The sequence below is a fragment of the Rhineura floridana genome, chromosome 11 (assembly GCF_030035675.1).
Source record: "Rhineura floridana isolate rRhiFlo1 chromosome 11, rRhiFlo1.hap2, whole genome shotgun sequence".
NCBI classification, from domain to species: Eukaryota; Metazoa; Chordata; class Lepidosauria; order Squamata; family Rhineuridae; genus Rhineura; species Rhineura floridana.
The window spans coordinates 55178828-55195980 of NC_084490.1; the positions used below are offsets into that span (position 1 = coordinate 55178828).

The window sequence follows — 17153 nt, forward strand, 5'->3', positions numbered from 1 at the left end:
ATTCTGCCAGGGAGAAGCAGCTTCTGGGATTTCCAGAGTGCTGGAGTGATGTTGCTTTGGGAGTAGCATTGCCTGCGTGCAAGCTTGTTCCCCATCTGATCAACCTGTGTATAAATAAATAAACAGAGAGCACAAAATTACTGAACATCTTGAGAGAAACAAATTCGTTGCAAGGCAGCTGACTCTGAAAATCTGCCCCTGGAATTTCCTGCCACTTGGGAGGAGAGGATGAGAAGTACAGTTTTCAGCGAATGCTAAAGACACACTTCTTTACCTTGGCCTTTGACACTTGAGATGTATGTTTTCAGGACCCTCTCTATTTTTGTGATTGTAGTTTGTTTTAATTGTTTTTAATCCTGAATTTTAACTGCTGTAACCTGCCCATCTCTATGCTACAAGAAGGTGATTGTGACTGATAATGCGTATCTGTTGACAGGAACCAGAAAATGTATTCACCATACAATTAAAACAACCACCACCACATTTCTATGAATACCAGAGGAGTAGAAATGCTAGTCTGAAAACTGTTTGCTGGGAAATAACGATGGGAGAGAGCTATTGCCCTTAGGTCCTGCTTGTGGGCTTCTCTTGGCCATTGCGGGAAACAGGACACTGGACTAGATGGGCCTTTGGTCTGTTCCAGGAGGGCTGCTCTTATGTTTTTACATCTATTGTAACAAAAACCTAGAATCCAGGTGTACCTTGAAGATGAGCAGATTGATTGTGACATGTTTTTCATGGTCCAGAGCCCATTTTCCCAGATGTGTGAAATGTATCTGCCTGAGCTGGCAAATAAGTATATACAGCTGGATACACTTACAATCATAGAAGCACAGAGTAGTAGAGTTGGAAGGAGCCTACAAGGCCATTGAATCTAAGGCCTTGGTCAGTGCAGGAATCCAAGCCACCCAGCAGGTGGCTGTCCAGCTGCTTCTTGAACAGCTCCAGGGTTGGAGAGCCCACCACCTCCCTAGTTAATTGGTTCCATTTTTGTACTGCTCTAAAAGTAAAGAAATTTGGCTGCCTGCAACCTGAGTCCATTATTCTGTGCCCTGCACTCTGGGGTGATTGAGAAGAGTTTCTGGCCCTCTTCTGTGTGACAACCTTTCAAGTCCTTGAAGAGTGCTATCATATCTCCCCCCAGTCTTCTCAAGGCTAAACATGCCCAATTCTTTCAGTCTCTCATAATAGGGCCTTGTTTCCAGTCCCCTGATCATCCTTGTTGTCCTCCTCTGAACCTGTTTCAGTTTGTCTGCATTTTTCTTAAAATGTGGTGTCCAGAACTGGATGCAGTATTCAAGATGAGGCCCAACCAGTGCCAAATACAGTGGAGCGAATACTTCATGTGACTTCTCAGAGTTCACTCCACATAGCGGTTTGCCATACTTAATTTTAATAGAAGTATTGTTCCTTTAATAGTGGTATAAAAGGCAAAAGGCAACAGTATGTTCATGTCCCCCCATCATGGTAATACAACAGCGTGAAAAGCTTTACTTGCATATTTTTATATTTTCTGCAGCCGTTAAAACCACAGAGTATCCATATAAAACACGGGTGGGTAACCTTTGACCCTCCAGCTGTTGTTGGAGTAGAGCTCCCACCAGCCTTGACTGTTGGCTTTGTTGGCTAGGATGGGTGGGAGATGTAGTTCAGCAACGTCTGCAGGATCGAAGGTTCCCCACCCCAATGTAAAAAGACAGCAGCCCTACACATGGACCAGATTCATAACTTCTCATAATCAACAACACAAAGTATTAAGAGACAAAAAAGGGTGCTCTTAGCATCATTTGGAGCAGGCAGGGAAGCACTCTGGGAGATTGCAGGTGGCTTCTGATTCCACTCTGTCTCCTCAGCATTCCTCCTATCCTGTCATTCTCTCCCTGGAAAACCACTGTGGTCCAGAACAGCAATCCAAAATGGCCCAACACATGAAGACTATTTTAGGGGACATGCTTTTGACCCAACCACTGGATGGAGACACACCCAAACAGCTCCCATCACCAGAGGTAATGTCAAACATTCCCTTATCTTTTATTTATTTATTTATTAGATTTATATCCTGCCCTTCCTCCCAGTAGGAGCCCAGGGCCAGCATTGTGCTCAGTGATGTGCATTATATTGCTGTGACAAAGTTTGGCTGTGGAAGTCTGAGAAAGATGCTGAGGAGAAAACTGAAGTTGATGAGGAAGCTGATTTGACAATGGATTATCTTTTATAGCCTTAAGGGCTAGAAACAATCACAGACAAAAGCAGTCAACATTCATTTTTGTACCCAATACCAGGTTTGCACTTGTGCAATATTGCTGTCCCAAAATATTGTGTGGAGGGGAATTGAAGCCTATTGGGCGTTCTTTAATGCAATTACTGAGCTATTGCAAGATTTCCCTCATTTGTTTCTACAGCTCCCTTATTAAATTCTGTGGGGCTGTTTGTTCCTGTAACTGTTCTACAGTTTAACACCTAGCAGGTGCGAGCAAGGTGCTTTATGGCAAGGACTTGCTGGTTTGGGGCCCCAGGCAAATTCTGGAGCCCATCCTGGTGCCTCAACTGATTGGATTATTAGCACTTCACAGGGGAGGCTTTATTAGTGTTTTAAGCTCCTTAATTTCCATTTCCCAAACCACACAGCAGTTAAAATGGAAGATACTGGTAAAGGGAAAGAAGCTGTCCGAGGACAAGAGTAACCTTGAAAAAGTGAGTGATGGAAATCCTGAGGAGGAAATGCAAGAGGAAGTAGACGAGAAGGTGAGGACACAGCGGAGATTAGATTGCTGCCCCTGAGATAATGGAGAAAATACCGGGAAAAACCTCGAGGATAGACTGTCTCTTTAATAGCAAACTCCAGTGGTTGAGGGCTGACAGAACTGTAGCCAAAACAGAAAGAAGAGGGAGGCATCGGCATGCTTGGGGGAACCCCAACGTTTGCAGATTTATAGAACATCTTTAGCAAAAAAAATTCTAAGGGGGGGGCAAGCCCTCTGTTAAAACAGCCCATTGAAGATAGCATATGCTCATTGGCTGTGGAATGCTGACTGGGGGAAAGATTGAAAGCTGGGGGGATGGAATGGAGTATGCTAGATGAGAGCATGGCTGGCTGGTTGGAACCCTGAACAGGAGCATTCCACTCTGCAACATTTTGATGCAGGTTCCACTTGAAAACTCTGGTTCCTGCCAGATGACCTGTTTATTAAGTATTCATCCTGAGTTGTCTGTGGGGAGGTTAGACAATGTTGGCTATTTATTGAGTCGAGAGCCAGTATGATATAGTGGTTAGAGTGTTGGACTACAACCTGTGAGACCAGGGTTCGAATCCCCAAACAGCCATGAAGCTCACTGGGTGAGCTTGGGCCAGTCACTGCCTCTCAGCCTCAGAGGAAGGCAATGGTAAACCCCTTCTGAATACCACTTACCATGAAAGCCCTATTCATAGGGTTGCCATAAGTCAGAATCAACTTGAGGGCAGTCCATCCCATTTATTGAGCTTTCTTTCTGATTTGTTTGTGGGGAGGTTAGACAACATTGCATCGAGCAAATGATATCCCACACTTTCTAGTGCTTTTCCACATCACTTTCCTTATCCCATGAAGTCCAATTTTTGTTGGGAAGTGAGTTTGTTGCTCAAAAGCTCCAAATCAGCTTTAATTCTGCAACTTGAATTTGCCAGCATGTGGTTGAAAATAGCAACAGTCTGGAAGAACCCTTCAATCTTGTCATTCTGGGCTTGCAAGAATTTATACCAGCACTTACCAAAAGTGGAGTAGGGATGTGATCCGCTGGCTGGTGCAGGTTCGAATGCATTCCATTGACCTAACAGGCTGACGATTCGAGTTCGTTCTGTATCCGCTGTGCACTGCTTTGACTGATCCATGATTCTTTTTTGCTCTGAAAAAATATCAGTATTTTGAAGGAAATATCGATAAATTATTCTTACAATCAATGTTTTAGAAGCAGTTTTTTGTTAAAAAAAAGTCCGTTTTCAAAAATAGCCATGGAAATTCACTACATTAAAATCTGATCCTCAGCGATTGAGAATAAGAGAATTAATGGACAATGTGTACCAAATCAGAATTGAGCAGAATTCTAGCACATCTCTAAAGTGGATGCACAAATTTTTCTGAATTAAAATGGAGGTGGTGCACACTTCACCCTGATGAAAGGTTTACTTTTCTAATGTTTCAAAGTAGAACAAAAAAAAGTGGAGAGATCAGATTTTAAAGTTGGAAGAGGGATACCAGCCTGTCAGGTTCAGCAGCTTCTCTGTCTAGTTCCTTTATATATGAAAAAGATCCCTTTTGTTCCTGAAAAGAATGGCTTTTTATTCAGATGTTTTCTGACAAAATCAGTACAGGTAGCAACAGCCTTCTTTGGGGTACAGCTATGCTACTGATTTCAACTGGTTTAACATTCTTTCCCATAAACCATTCTGGTGTAACATTCGTTCTCCCCCTCCCCCCCGTAGCTGTGTGAGGGGGCTGGGAATTGCTAACAGGATTCTCCGCACCCTCACCAAACTACAATTACCAAGACTCGTTTGTGTGTGTGTGTGTGTGTATAAGAAACAGTGCATAATTTGTTCTTGGAATTAGCTGCCACAAGACGTGATGATGGCCACTAGCTTAGGTGGCTTTAAAAGAGGACTAGACAAGTTAATGAAGGGTAGATCTATGAATGGCTACCAGTCATAATGGCCACGTGCTACTTCCAAGGTCGGAGACAGCATGCCTCTGAATAACCAGTTGCTGGGAAAGCAACAGTAGGAGAGGGTTATTGCCCACATGACCTGCTTGAGGGCTTCCTGCTTAGTCACTGTAGGAAATAGGATGCTGGACTAGACAAGCCTTTTGGTCTGATCCAGAATGGCAGTACGTTTTCAGATATGCCCCCTAGTAAATACCTCTAGATGTTGGGTGTTTCTCACAGGAAGGTTTTCATCTCTCTTTCTTCTTTCCCCTTCCAGTCTATCCAAGAGATCAAACCATTACCAGTGAGTACGTTTTGCTTCTTTCACAGGGGGTTGTGAAAGGGGGCAGGAGATTGTTGGATTAGTGGGCAGAGTTGTTCCTCATCCACCCCCAGCCATGTTAAGCCAAATGTTTAGTGGTTTCTCTTTACCTGAGTTAGTTGGTTGGCAGATCCCTAATTTAATGCAGGGAAGGATTCTGGTCACTTCTATTTTCTTGAGAGCATCTCCAGATGGCAGTTCCAGGAACTGTGGTTTGGGTGCCATAGAATGTAACCAAGTGCCCAGGAAATATCCTGAGGAAAGGGCGGTATCAATTTCAACAGGACACATCCCCACACCCCGCCTCTGTCACGTAAGCTAGAAAGCTGCGTGAAATGCATAGCCTACATAGGTCTCTCGTCAGTCATAGAGATTTTTTTAGTGAATGCTACTATGAGGGGATCTATAATTCTCAAATTTGAATTGGTGTTTGCAGTAGCAGGACTTGAGATCCTTATTCTCTGTGCCATCATAGCAGCTTGCCAGAGAAAAGGGTTGTCAGCTGGAGCCTGCTCCCCCCCACGCTACATCACCACTGCTACAGACAGTGGTCTTGGAGATCAGAAGTACTAAAAATGATACACGATCCATACAGTCTGGATGCCCCTTGTGGAAAAAAAGTCCACAAAATTGACTAGTTAAACAATGTTGTGAGTTAACCAGCCCTGAAATCTGCCCTCCACCCCCCAGACAGACACTTGTAACAGTCATTTGTGACACAGCAGTTGAAAGAAAAATAAGGAGCCATCTCACTTCCAGTTTCCAAAGGCCTGATTGCCTGGAAGCTATTATTAGTCTCTGTATAGGCCACCAGGTAAGTAGCAATTTACAAGCTTGGATTTTATCTGCAAGTGGAAATCATTAGCTCTTTGCACATGGCACTCCCCACCTCTCCCCAGGCAAAGGATGCTGTGCAGATTTCGCAGGAGCTCTCTGATGTGGTTGTGTACTGCCAGGCTGTCCCATTCAAAAGCCTGTCTCAAGCCCTACACCACCAGCAGCCTACTGAGATGTCGTCTTTCAGTGAGCGGAAAGCCAGGAAACTAATCAAGGAATCAGGTACGGTTGGGCTCTTTTGTGGGCAGGATTAATTTGAGCAGGATTAACTAAAGAAAACTCTTAAGTTTGAAGGTGGGGCATCAAAGGAAATCAATGGAAAGCAGAAACATACAGCAAAAATTAGTATATAGAGAGTGTTTATAGGATCAGCCTTAACAAGGAACATGTCACCACAAGGGTGATGTTTCCTTGTAATCTTTTGCAGTCACTCATTTTTTAAAAAAATTCTGCCCAGTGAGGAGAAATTGAGATGCAAAGGCAATGTGTCCTATTGATGGCAGGATGTAAGTTTTGTCCTTAGGATGGGATGGCAGGCCAGATAAAGGTAAAGCCTTGAAAGAGCTGACCAAAAGAGAGCAACCCAACATTTGGAAGCAAGGGCCAATCCAACCTTGAGGCAGTCAAGGACACAAAATAACCCTGAATATAACGGACAGTGACTAGACTAATGAGAATGCAATATAGTGTAATAATTAGAAGCACGATCACATACATTTTGCAACTTATATAGGCTGCAGGATTTGAGTTACCTGGTTGGCAAAGAGCAGAGTGCAATGGCATTGACCAGTCATCTGATGTGAGACAGAAAATCCCACAAGTGCCTCTCCCCCTCCCTGGCAGTAAAAGTACATCAGTAGTAAATCATATAGCTAACAATTCGTTGCTCTTTCATAACACTCAAAATCAGCTGTCTGAGGAGGCCGCTTAATTCTGCCTAATGGCAGGGCTGGCCCTGTATCTTACTTACCTGACCCAGTGCTGCTTACCTGAACCTGGGCTTTACTGGTCAAGTCAGTAAAATACCGGCATGTTTACAACCCTATCTTCAGGTGAGCGCAAGCTGAGTGTGTGGACATAGTAGCACCTCCTCTGATTTGTTATGTGTCCTGAAATTAGTAGCCCCAACTCCCCTTTTGCCTCCCTTTGAGCTCAGAGCTGCAAGTTTCCCTTCTCTCTTGCAGGAAACCATTTTGTCCGGTACAATGCTCGGCATCTCAGCCGCATCTACCCGCTGGGTCTCAAGATGAACTCCTCCAACTACAACCCTCAGGAAATGTGGAATGCTGGCTGCCAGCTTGGTAAGAGGAGGAGGGAGGTGAATGGCATACATCTGCTCCACAATGGGACTCTGTTTTTGCCTTCCTGTTCAGGGGTGAATAATGGGTCTGTGGGCACTTACTCATGAACCCCTGCCTACCACTCTTTGAAAGTTTAGAAACAGGATCCAGGTACCTCCTACCGACCTTTGAAATCTTCAGTCCTAGTCATCTCTTCAGGTGATTGAGGATGAACAGTCCAAAAGAAATGTAGACTGTGCCTGCCTGAGTGACAACTTGCTTATGCTGAGGGGTAGGAATGGACAGGTCTGCCTTAATCCAGTCCATGTCATTTTTGCACATGACTGACAGAAAATCCATGTTCATTCCATTTTCACCTGCAAGTGTGGTAGTGTTTGATTTTTGTAATCCACACAAAATTCTTCCTGGGGAAAAAAGCACTCATAAGTTTATGAAGTGGCCTGCTGCTCTTCCTTTCTTCCTTTCTTTCTTTTCTAGCTGCTCTAAACAGAACAGTATGTGCTGTGCCCATTGGAAATGACCCTTGGAGTCAGTATGTGATATTCTGGTATATGTGGTATTCTACCTTGTAGAATTTGGATGGATTCTAGACCATGTTCCAATCTGCACATTAATTTGAAAGCTATACAACAGATGTGGATCAGGTCATTGCAGAATGCAGACCTCTCTCCCCCACCACTTCCCTCAAATTCCTCAAGCATCCTTACTGAGGAACGAGGCAAGAGTCATCCACTCTAGGGAACCCCCTTTAGCCCCTGTGTCACCTGATTCTTACTGAGCTGGTAGCTGCAGTTGTCTCTCTGGCCATCTGCCGTGGTGACACTGCTCTTGCTTTTCCCATGATTAGCAAAAGAAGTCTAAATTGCACCAAACTGCAAAATATATTTTGCACATTTGCATAACTTCTATTGGGCACAGAAGATTTATCCAGCAACTTCAGGAATGCCTAATGTGCAAATGTTTGCATACATTTGCTCCATTTTATATTATTTGCTCATTTTTGAGTGGGGCAGGGGGCCAACTTTATAATATTTTAGAAAGCTCATGAGTGGTAAGTGGCAAAGATGGGTTTAAGCCAAGAAATATGGACACCATGCTACAAAAAGTAAATTATGCAAACTATATGCAAAATAGCATAATCTAAACTAAATTATATATTCAGATATGACTTTGCATTTTATTTTGTTGGTAATGTAGTGCTCATGGTGTTCTTAGTTCCCATCCACCCTTCCCCTCCTTCCTTGTCTTGCTCAAGCACTTTCTGAATTGGCAGACAGCATAGATCAGAGATAGCCAATGTGGTGCCCTCCAGATGCTGTTGCACTACAACTCCCATCAGTAGTACAACAACATCTGGAGGGCATCATGTTGCCTGCTCCAGCACAGATGCAGATATATGCAAAAATGCACCATCACAGAATCCAGGTTTTCTGACGTACATCCACTGTTATGTAACCTCCTCTCCTACTTTCTAGTGACACTTAATTTCCAGACGCCAGGTGTGGAGATGGACCTGAATGATGGGCGCTTTTTGGTGAATGGGTGTTGTGGCTATGTGCTGAAACCTGCTTTCCTGCGCAACAGTCAGAGCACTTTTGATCCTGAAGCTCCTAGTCGTCGAACTGGCCAGCGCCCAGTTGCCCTAACTATCAAGGTACAGTGACATATAGAATGTTTTTGTGCAAAAGGCTGTCTGCACTTTCCCTTGTGTATTTAGATGGGCATACAATGCAAAGTACTACCATACATTCGTGTCTGTACTGGCTTGTAATGGCCAAAGTTAGGTCTGTGTGCGTGCGCTGTAATTCTTCAGGGCCCGGAAATAGTGCAGAACATGGTGGTGGGTGCACAGTTCTACTTCCTCTCACTCTTTGTTGTTGTTTTTGTTTAAGAGAGTAAGGCTGCACACACACCATACATTTAAAGCACATTGAAAGCACATTGAAAGCACCCCCCCCAAAAGTCCTGAAACCACAGTTTATCCCTCACAGAGCTACAATTCCCAGCATCCTTAGCAAACTACAGTTCCCAGGATTTATATATTATTTATTTATTTACTATTAAATGTATTAGTCACCCATCTGGCTGGTTGTCTAGCCATTCTGGGCGATGTACAAAATAAAACGTACAAATATATTAAACATTAAAAATCTGAAGCAATAATAGTAAAACCTAGCCCACCGCAAAAGCCTGCCTAAACAGCCAGGTCTTCAAAGCTTCCTCTTTGAGGAAGGGGGAAACATGCTTGCACTGTGCTTTAAAAATATGGTATCTACACAGCCTAAGTCTTTAGCCCTCAGGGCTGCAAAGTTACACTTGAAAGTGTGTGAATAAGGTTTTCAGTAGTTGGGGGCATGGCTTCATTGCCCTTCTCCCTTCCATGACTAACAAAGACAGAACAGATTATGCAAGATATCACAAATTGCAGAACAAAATATGTAAAGTAAGAGAAATTATTCACATTTGCTCATTTTGCATTGTCTTATACAGGTTGTAGAGTGTTTTCCCCCCAGAGTGTCTGGTTGCAGAATTTTTGCATAGCACAAACTACCCATCACTTTGACTATAGTTCAGGTGGCATAGGTTCATTTTTAATTTGCGGTGGTATTTTTAAATGCTCCGTTCAATGCTTAATCACATTTTCTTTTGTTTGTTATTGGTTTTTAAGAGTGGTGCAGAAAATATGAGGTTAAATGAAGTGTTTTTCTTATTGAAGACATCAGGGCTTTTCTAAACTCTTCCTGTGACACTCCGTTCAGGTTATCACAGCTCAGCAGCTGCCAAAACTGAACAAAGAAAAGAAATCATCCATCGTGGACCCCTTTGTGCGTATCGAGATCTACGGAGTCCCTGTGGATTGCTGCAAGAAGCAAACTGAGTACCTGTTAAACAATGGTGAGGCAGAACTTAGGAAAGGAGGAAGCTGAGGTCATAATGCAACTAGAAAGCAGCTTTGCCTGTAGAAAATCCTGGAGTCAAAATTTCTGGCATCTCCAAGCAAAAAGGGAACAGAGATTTTCTCTGGAGGGCTGAGAGAGTCTTGCCGGAGAACACCTTTCAGTATATTGGGCCTGAGGAGAGCTGGGGAATCTGTGGCCTTCCAGATGTTGTTGGACTACAACTCCCATCATTTCTGACCATTGACAATGCTGTCTGAGACAGATGGGAATTTGAAACCAGCAACATCTGAGGGAACCTCTGGCCTCCTTCCCCATTTTGGCCAAGCCATGGTCACCCGTCCTACACCTGATGTCATATATGATGCAAGGTGTTTGGTAAATCTGTAGCTGAGCCCAAATGGGGAGGTTCCATCTGCAAAGCCCTGTGCACAGCCCTTTGCAAGCCCCAACAATCAGCTGATCAGGGCTTGCATAGCGCTGTGCATGGTGCTTGGCAGGCTCACATGATTAGCTGATTCTTGGAGCTTCTGTGCACAGTGCTATACGAAGCAAGTCACCTGGCATCAGTATTTGACAAGTGGCCCCATGGAGGAGGTAAGGATCTCACCTGTTGGCCAGATCCAATTCCCCATCCCAGTGCTGTGGGAACCAATGGTCTGATTCAGGATTTAAGGGAGCTCCTTCTATCCAGTGAGTAGTACTGTGGGTTAGGCTCTAAGACTTAAATATCACAGACTTTGATAAAGCTCAGTGTCTTTTTAGTTCTGGGAATTGCTTCTGGTAAAGTCATATGGAGGGCTGCCAGGTGTATTTTGTGGAGCCCGAGAAGGGGAGCACAGAAAAAGGGCAAAAACTTGGGGAGAAAAGTCAGCCTTCTGAGAACCTCAGAGTTTTAAAAGTTTGCAGGTCACAATATTACTATGGAATCCTACAGCAGGGGAGCAAGTGTTTGTCTCCTACATTTATAATTTTTGGGACCCCCCCTTTTTTTTGAAGGATTCAATCCACGTTGGAATGAGACACTGACATTCCAGGTGCGGGTTCCAGAGCTGGCGCTGGTGCGCTTTGTAGTGGAGGATTATGACACGACTTCCTCCAACGACTTTGTGGGGCAGTTCACTCTGCCATTGCCCAGCCTAAAGGAAGGTGAGTGCCTCGGTTCCAGCAAAGGAAGAGCTCAGCTGTGCCCTCCCCACACTACAAGCAGGTTGTTCTACAGCAGGGTTAGGCAGTGTGGTGCTCTCCTGATGTTGCCTGATTCCAGCTTCCATCATCCCTCACCATTGGCCATGCTAACTGGGGCTGATGGGAGTTGGAGTCCAACAGCATCTGGAGGACACCACCTTGTCTACCCCTGATCGCTAGCATTTGCAACGTCCAAACTTTGGTATGTTTTGGGGCATGTGTTTTCCTAAGTTTTGGTTCTAGGTTTGATTTTCTGGGCCTTTATCAAATAGCTGGAAAGGATGGCGCACATCATCTGTTTTGTCCGCTACCTAAACCACCACCACTCTGGCATCACTTGCTTATCAGGACCCCACCTCATATGTAGTCCAAAACCAGCACACCCATGTGCTCTGATTGGAAAGCAATTACATTGCAGAAAGATGCTTGCAGAGCCTATAGCTCTACCTGATGTGAGCAACCTAACTCAGCCACATGCCCTGAGTGAGCTGTTTAGGTCTTTTTACTGTTTGACCTTTGTTGTCCTACTGTGTGTTGAAGCAGAGGGATGGCAAAAGGACTTTATGATACAAAATCAGATACTTTTGACAGATGTGCTTATTGGTCGGTTGGAGGGATCCTCCCTCCTCCTTTCTGATTGGATTTCCCTCTGCCACTTTCTCCTCCTCAGGATACCGACACATCCACCTGCTCTCCAGGGATGGTACCTCTCTGTCCCCAGCCACGCTTTTTGTGCACATCAAATACAAGAAAATGTGAAAGTGGACTAACAAGAATCGAAAGTCAAATCCAGCCCATGAAGAATGGATGAGCGGCCGCATTGATTCAGAATACTAGCTGCTTCTGAACCAGATGTGTGTATCTGAGCCACACAGCGGAAGCCGCATGACTGACACAAGGTCTGGGCTGCAACAGGGGTATGAAGTCAACCCTCTCTTGGAGATTCCAACTCCCATTAGGGTTAGAGGACTGAGAAACTTTTGTGCTATTGAAGAGCCAAGCCATGTAGCAACTCATAGAATTCCTCTTCTGAACAGGATTTTTAGTGGGAGGAGTGGGTTCCAACTCATGCCCTTCCCAATTATGGTTTGGGGAGGGCCCACATGGTTGGGAGATCCTTCCTCAAGTTTCTGACAGCCATGCAACTCTTATATGAAGTAGTGAGTGAAAGGAGTTATTAAACTATATTGCATACTTCTTGGGTATGTTCAGAAACTGGGAATTTGAGAATGAAGTGAGGGTTGAGGGTTGTGAGAAAGTCCAGTGGATGGATCCAGCATGAGCATTCTGGTATGGGTCTAAGCCACAGAGGACGCAAGCCACAGATTAAACTGAGGAACTTCAGCTAATCTGTCGGTGACAAAATGGGTTTGCAATCTGGCTGAAATCATTGTCAGCCCAGCAAAACGCTTTGGTAGGATGCTAACTTGGGTGTGTAGGAAACAAGCCATCAGCCCTCCTCAAGTGGCAGTCAGCTTACAAAGCCAGTTCACAAATTGCTGCCCTGGCAACATATTTCAGCTAAGAAATTCTTATGCTAGCAGATCATCTATTAAAATCACAAGAGCTGTACAACTAATGTGAAAAGCCTATACCCCACCTCAGCTAAGGAATTAGCTTCTTCAACTGCTCTGACAGACTAATATTTTCAATGTAATGTTGAATTTGAATTATTCCAAAAGAGCATGCCCAAACTAGTATTAACTAATCACTAGCCTCTCAGAGTAGTGCTGTATATATTTGTTCAATTCTCTTGAGCATTAGCAATTACTTATGGAATGATTTTTTTTAATATCACAGGTATACAGGAGGGCAGTATATTAGAGTATCTAAAGAGTTCACATACACATTCCCATACCCTTTTTTGTTGGTAGCAATATATGTTTAGAAGCTAGGCTCCAAGTACTATGCAACTGGTTCTTTAGAGATCTCTGTAATGTCCCTAAAGATGAAATAGGCCTACCACCTTCGCTGCAGCTTTTCCCCTTGGCTAATTTGAAAAGGGCATATTAACACACCTAAATTCAGTGTTTTTGTTTGTCCAAAATACATGCTTTAAAAGCTGGGATTGGTAGTTCAAACTGGCCATTTTGCCAGAACTGCCCTAGGGCTAGTCTTGGCCCATCACTCACCCCTGCCCCTTCTAGTGACTTCTGAGAGCTTTTTGGATCTAGCTACTTATAGCTGTGTTCAGATGGAAAGGAAAGCCAACAGAGCACAAGTTCCGTCCTGACAAGTCACTAGTCTATTTCATTACAGAGAGAAAGACAGAGGCTAGAAAGACATAGTACATCTGTGGTCACTACCTGAAGCATCAGCACCACATCCCCTCTTCTCAGTAATATCTGCTAGTACAAAATGTAACATTATGGCTTTGCCTGTTTGCCTTTGTCCCCCTCTTCCAGTAGCAGCTAATGATGTGGAGGAAAGGGGAAATGTAGGGCAACGAGAATATCCTGCATTGAGGATTTTATTTATTATGAGAAACAAGGGGAGACAACTGATGACGTGGGGCTGCCTTTTTCAGTGGCAGCCCCACACATGCCCTACTAAAGGAGGGTACAATTGGAGTTTTCAAAAGGGGGAAACTAAGTCTTGTATTCAACATATCTCCCAAGAAGCAGGAGGGTGATGATGGAAGTTATAATCCAACAATGCCTGGAGGACACCTCATTGGCTGCCCGCGCAACAGGAGTTTTAGGGATTGGGTGGCAAGTGAAAGTAATTTACGTAGGGCAGTACAATAAAATGCTTTTTCAGGAGAGCCATAGAACAGCTCCTTACTAGAGACTGTTTAAAGAATCAAAGGAGCTTCTGTCAGAAATGGATTTAGACGTTTTGATGTATAGGGTCTAATCCCATCTCTAGAATGCTGTTCATTCTTTGAAAACTGTCCAGCACTAGATTAACCCAATGCTTTGCTAGGGAGGTTTTTTTTCCTGGATCATAATCAAACTGTGAACCAATCAGAGTTTACAAATCCACACTTTGCACACTCCACAAATTTTACAAGCAGCACTGGGGTGATTTCACGATCATCTCTCTCTCTTCTTTGATAGCATAAAGAAAGAAGATCCCAAGAACCAGAGTCACTTTCTAGAACTTTAAAAGCTTCTATATATTAAAGAGAGTTTATAATGTATTGAATAGTTATATTTTATCAAAATGCTAATGTCACTGAAATATCAAAGTTCCATGGAACACAGATGGTGTGTTTAAACATCAACAGAAAATAGAGCTAATCTTTACCATTAATGGAGTTGAAAGTAATAGCAATGGGGCTCAGGGCAGGGAAGTGTCTGAATAATGTTTGTATAAGAAAGTTCATTTCAGAATATGGAATCTAGTTTATAAAATCAATCTTTCAACATTTAATATTTAACTTCTGAGTAATCTTTTTGGGGGTAGGTGTTCGATTTTGGATCATGCTTGTGGATGTAGCCATTTTTATGACAATACACAATTTCAGGCTAACCACTAGTGTTTGAAAGTTGTAAGTGTTTAAGCTTGAGTTTTCCCCAAGCTGTACAGGACTGTAATATTCTGAGCCCCCTTCCCCATTTATAAAGAGAGATATGCTAATGATACTTGGTATATCTCCTGGGTTCTTTTTAATTTAAGTGTAGCTGAATTGTATTTTCAGAGAATACCCCTCACATTTTCTTACACAAATGTGGAAGATAAAATACAACTTTTAGCCAACTGTAGGCCTCTCCCTGCTCATGACAATGTGTCTTTCAAAATGTCCTTTCTGCCAAGGGCAATCACATTGTCACATGATGCAGCAAGAAGGATCAACAGCTGCTTTTTCCCCCCTAGAGAGAATTAGAAGCCAACTTTATTCCCATAACCAAACAGGTTAACTTTTAGGGTTCCAAGGAATGGCAACTTTTATTCCAGAGTGTGCCACATGGCAGACTTTAACAACTAGGATTTCCTTCCCTTGGGAACACTGTGCAGAATCGACATTGAAGGCACTGCCTAGGAAAGAGGGAATGACTCCTCCATCCCAAGTGGTCTCCTCTTTACCAAGGTTCTGGCTACACATTACACTTGCCATCTGACTGACTGCTGAGAAGTCTTAAAGCCCCCACACGTCACTCACTCTGTTGTTCACTCTCTCACATACACATCAGGCAGAGAAAGGTGGACAATTGAAATCACACAACAGAACAGGTACTACCATTAGCTGCTCGTCTCTCTGGGCAAATTCCATGCTTTCCTTCCCCCTGCCCTCTGTCAACTCCTAAGCGGTCGGGGCAACATGAAACAAAATGTTGGACACATTGTGATTCAGGATCACCACCCCCTTCAAGTATTTTTTAACATTTTTTTAAAGGGGGTGCAACTATCTCAGTGTGGCACCAAGGAGAAGATAAAGGGAGCTACACAACTCCTTCAGTATGTTTGTGATTCCCTTTCCCCTCCAGAATGTCACAAAATAGTTTGCAGTGTGATGCTTGTTGACCTAATAAAAGTATTGTCCTACCATGAACTTTGGAATTGTTCTTATGGGCCAACATGGCTACCTTTGTTCTTTCTTTATCCTCTGTCTGGTGTTGAAGGAGACAGTGCTCTTCCCCTGCCTATATAATGTGTAGCCAGACCCTTAAAAAACCTGTAAATTGAGAACAGATTAACAACATATGTATCCAGTTGGGAGAAAGAGAGACCAATAGTTAGGTCTTGCTCTAGTGAAGCATTTCCCATTAGCACACAGGAGGAAAGAGTGAGACTATCCTATCACATTCTGGAATGGAAATTCTGCTTTCCCAGGAAGCAAAAGGATGGCATTTTTTAATCTGCTGGGACAGTCCCCCCCTCCATCCCCAGAGACACTGTATGTATGTGTTGTTCCAAACTTAATAAACCACACACTCAAAAGCCACTGAAGTAGAATACCATTGCCAGATCTTTGGCCAAATAAGCATCTCAAAGTACTCCCCACCAATAAGCACACAAGGGGTGAAAAAGGAATATTACACATTTATCACATTTGAAGAATGCTAAACAGAGACGGCAATATAGAGAGAGAAATGCACAAGTAACCCTAACCCAGAAGTTGGCAACACACCTCAAAAAAAAAATCAGAAATTAAAATAGATCCAACCCTTCCTGCCACCAACCAGCAAAATGCTAGAAGAGGGCTTGTCAAAGTCTGTACAGGCTCCGGAGCCTGGAACACATCTGCAACAGAGGCAGAAATTAGCCAGGGAAATGCCAAAGCTGCTTTAACTCTGTCCAGAGACAAATGCTACGTCAAAGAGGCTGCTGCCTTCAGGCTTAGTTTTTTGAGAAGTTGTGGCAAAATGAAGGCAAGTCTTGGAATTTCCAGGTATCTTGTCCAACCCCTTTCAGGTAGAAACAGAGATATGCCTGAAAAAGATAGCAATAGATTTACCATGAAGGTGCAAAGGCAACTTGGGCAAAGCTAGCACAGGTTGAAGATCCTTTTGGTAACATGCTATTGAAGTTCTGCTATTTCTACAGGAGGCATAGCAAGCTCTGAGCCAACTCCGCAAGCAGAAGGTTAACAGCTACAGGCTCTTATCAGCTCATAACATGTCACAAGAATTGCACAAACTGGTTTCTGGCTTAAGGGGGACTTCCCCCCCCCCAAATATGTTTTGAAACCTTTGAATCTTCATTAATCATTCTTTACAAAGGAGAGACAGGCTCTTCTCTAAAATACAAAGCTTGGGTAGAAGGCCATCAGCAAGGTAAGGAATTCAATGAACATTGACAGTTTTGATCAGCACTCAGACTACATATATCTTTTATCAACGGGCAACAGTTAGATGTGGTGCTAACTTATCTAGAAATGCTGTCCCTTTCTCCCTTGTAGTGGGAGGAACTGTACTTAAGGCTCAGTTTTCACTCAGGCACTAGATGTGCCTAGATTGTACCATTTCAGATTAGAAGGCTCAC

General features: G+C 43.5%; 1 protein-coding gene across 2 annotated transcripts in view; it reads left to right on the forward strand.

Moving 5' to 3' along the window:
- PLCD3 (phospholipase C delta 3) overlaps window positions 1-15720 on the forward strand; it is a 66882-nt gene extending 51162 nt beyond the window's left edge. For both annotated transcript variants that reach the window (XM_061590470.1, XM_061590471.1), the window contains 9 exons: window positions 1854-2006; window positions 2629-2745; window positions 4958-4984; window positions 5902-6061; window positions 7024-7140; window positions 8616-8794; window positions 9900-10035; window positions 11037-11186; window positions 11896-15720. In XM_061590470.1, coding sequence (XP_061446454.1) covers window positions 1854-2006; window positions 2629-2745; window positions 4958-4984; window positions 5902-6061; window positions 7024-7140; window positions 8616-8794; window positions 9900-10035; window positions 11037-11186; window positions 11896-11984 — 1128 coding nt within the window. In that variant the 3' untranslated portion in view covers window positions 11985-15720. The remainder of the gene's footprint in view (window positions 1-1853; window positions 2007-2628; window positions 2746-4957; window positions 4985-5901; window positions 6062-7023; window positions 7141-8615; window positions 8795-9899; window positions 10036-11036; window positions 11187-11895) is intronic.
- Window positions 15721-17153: the final 1433 nt, after the last annotated feature.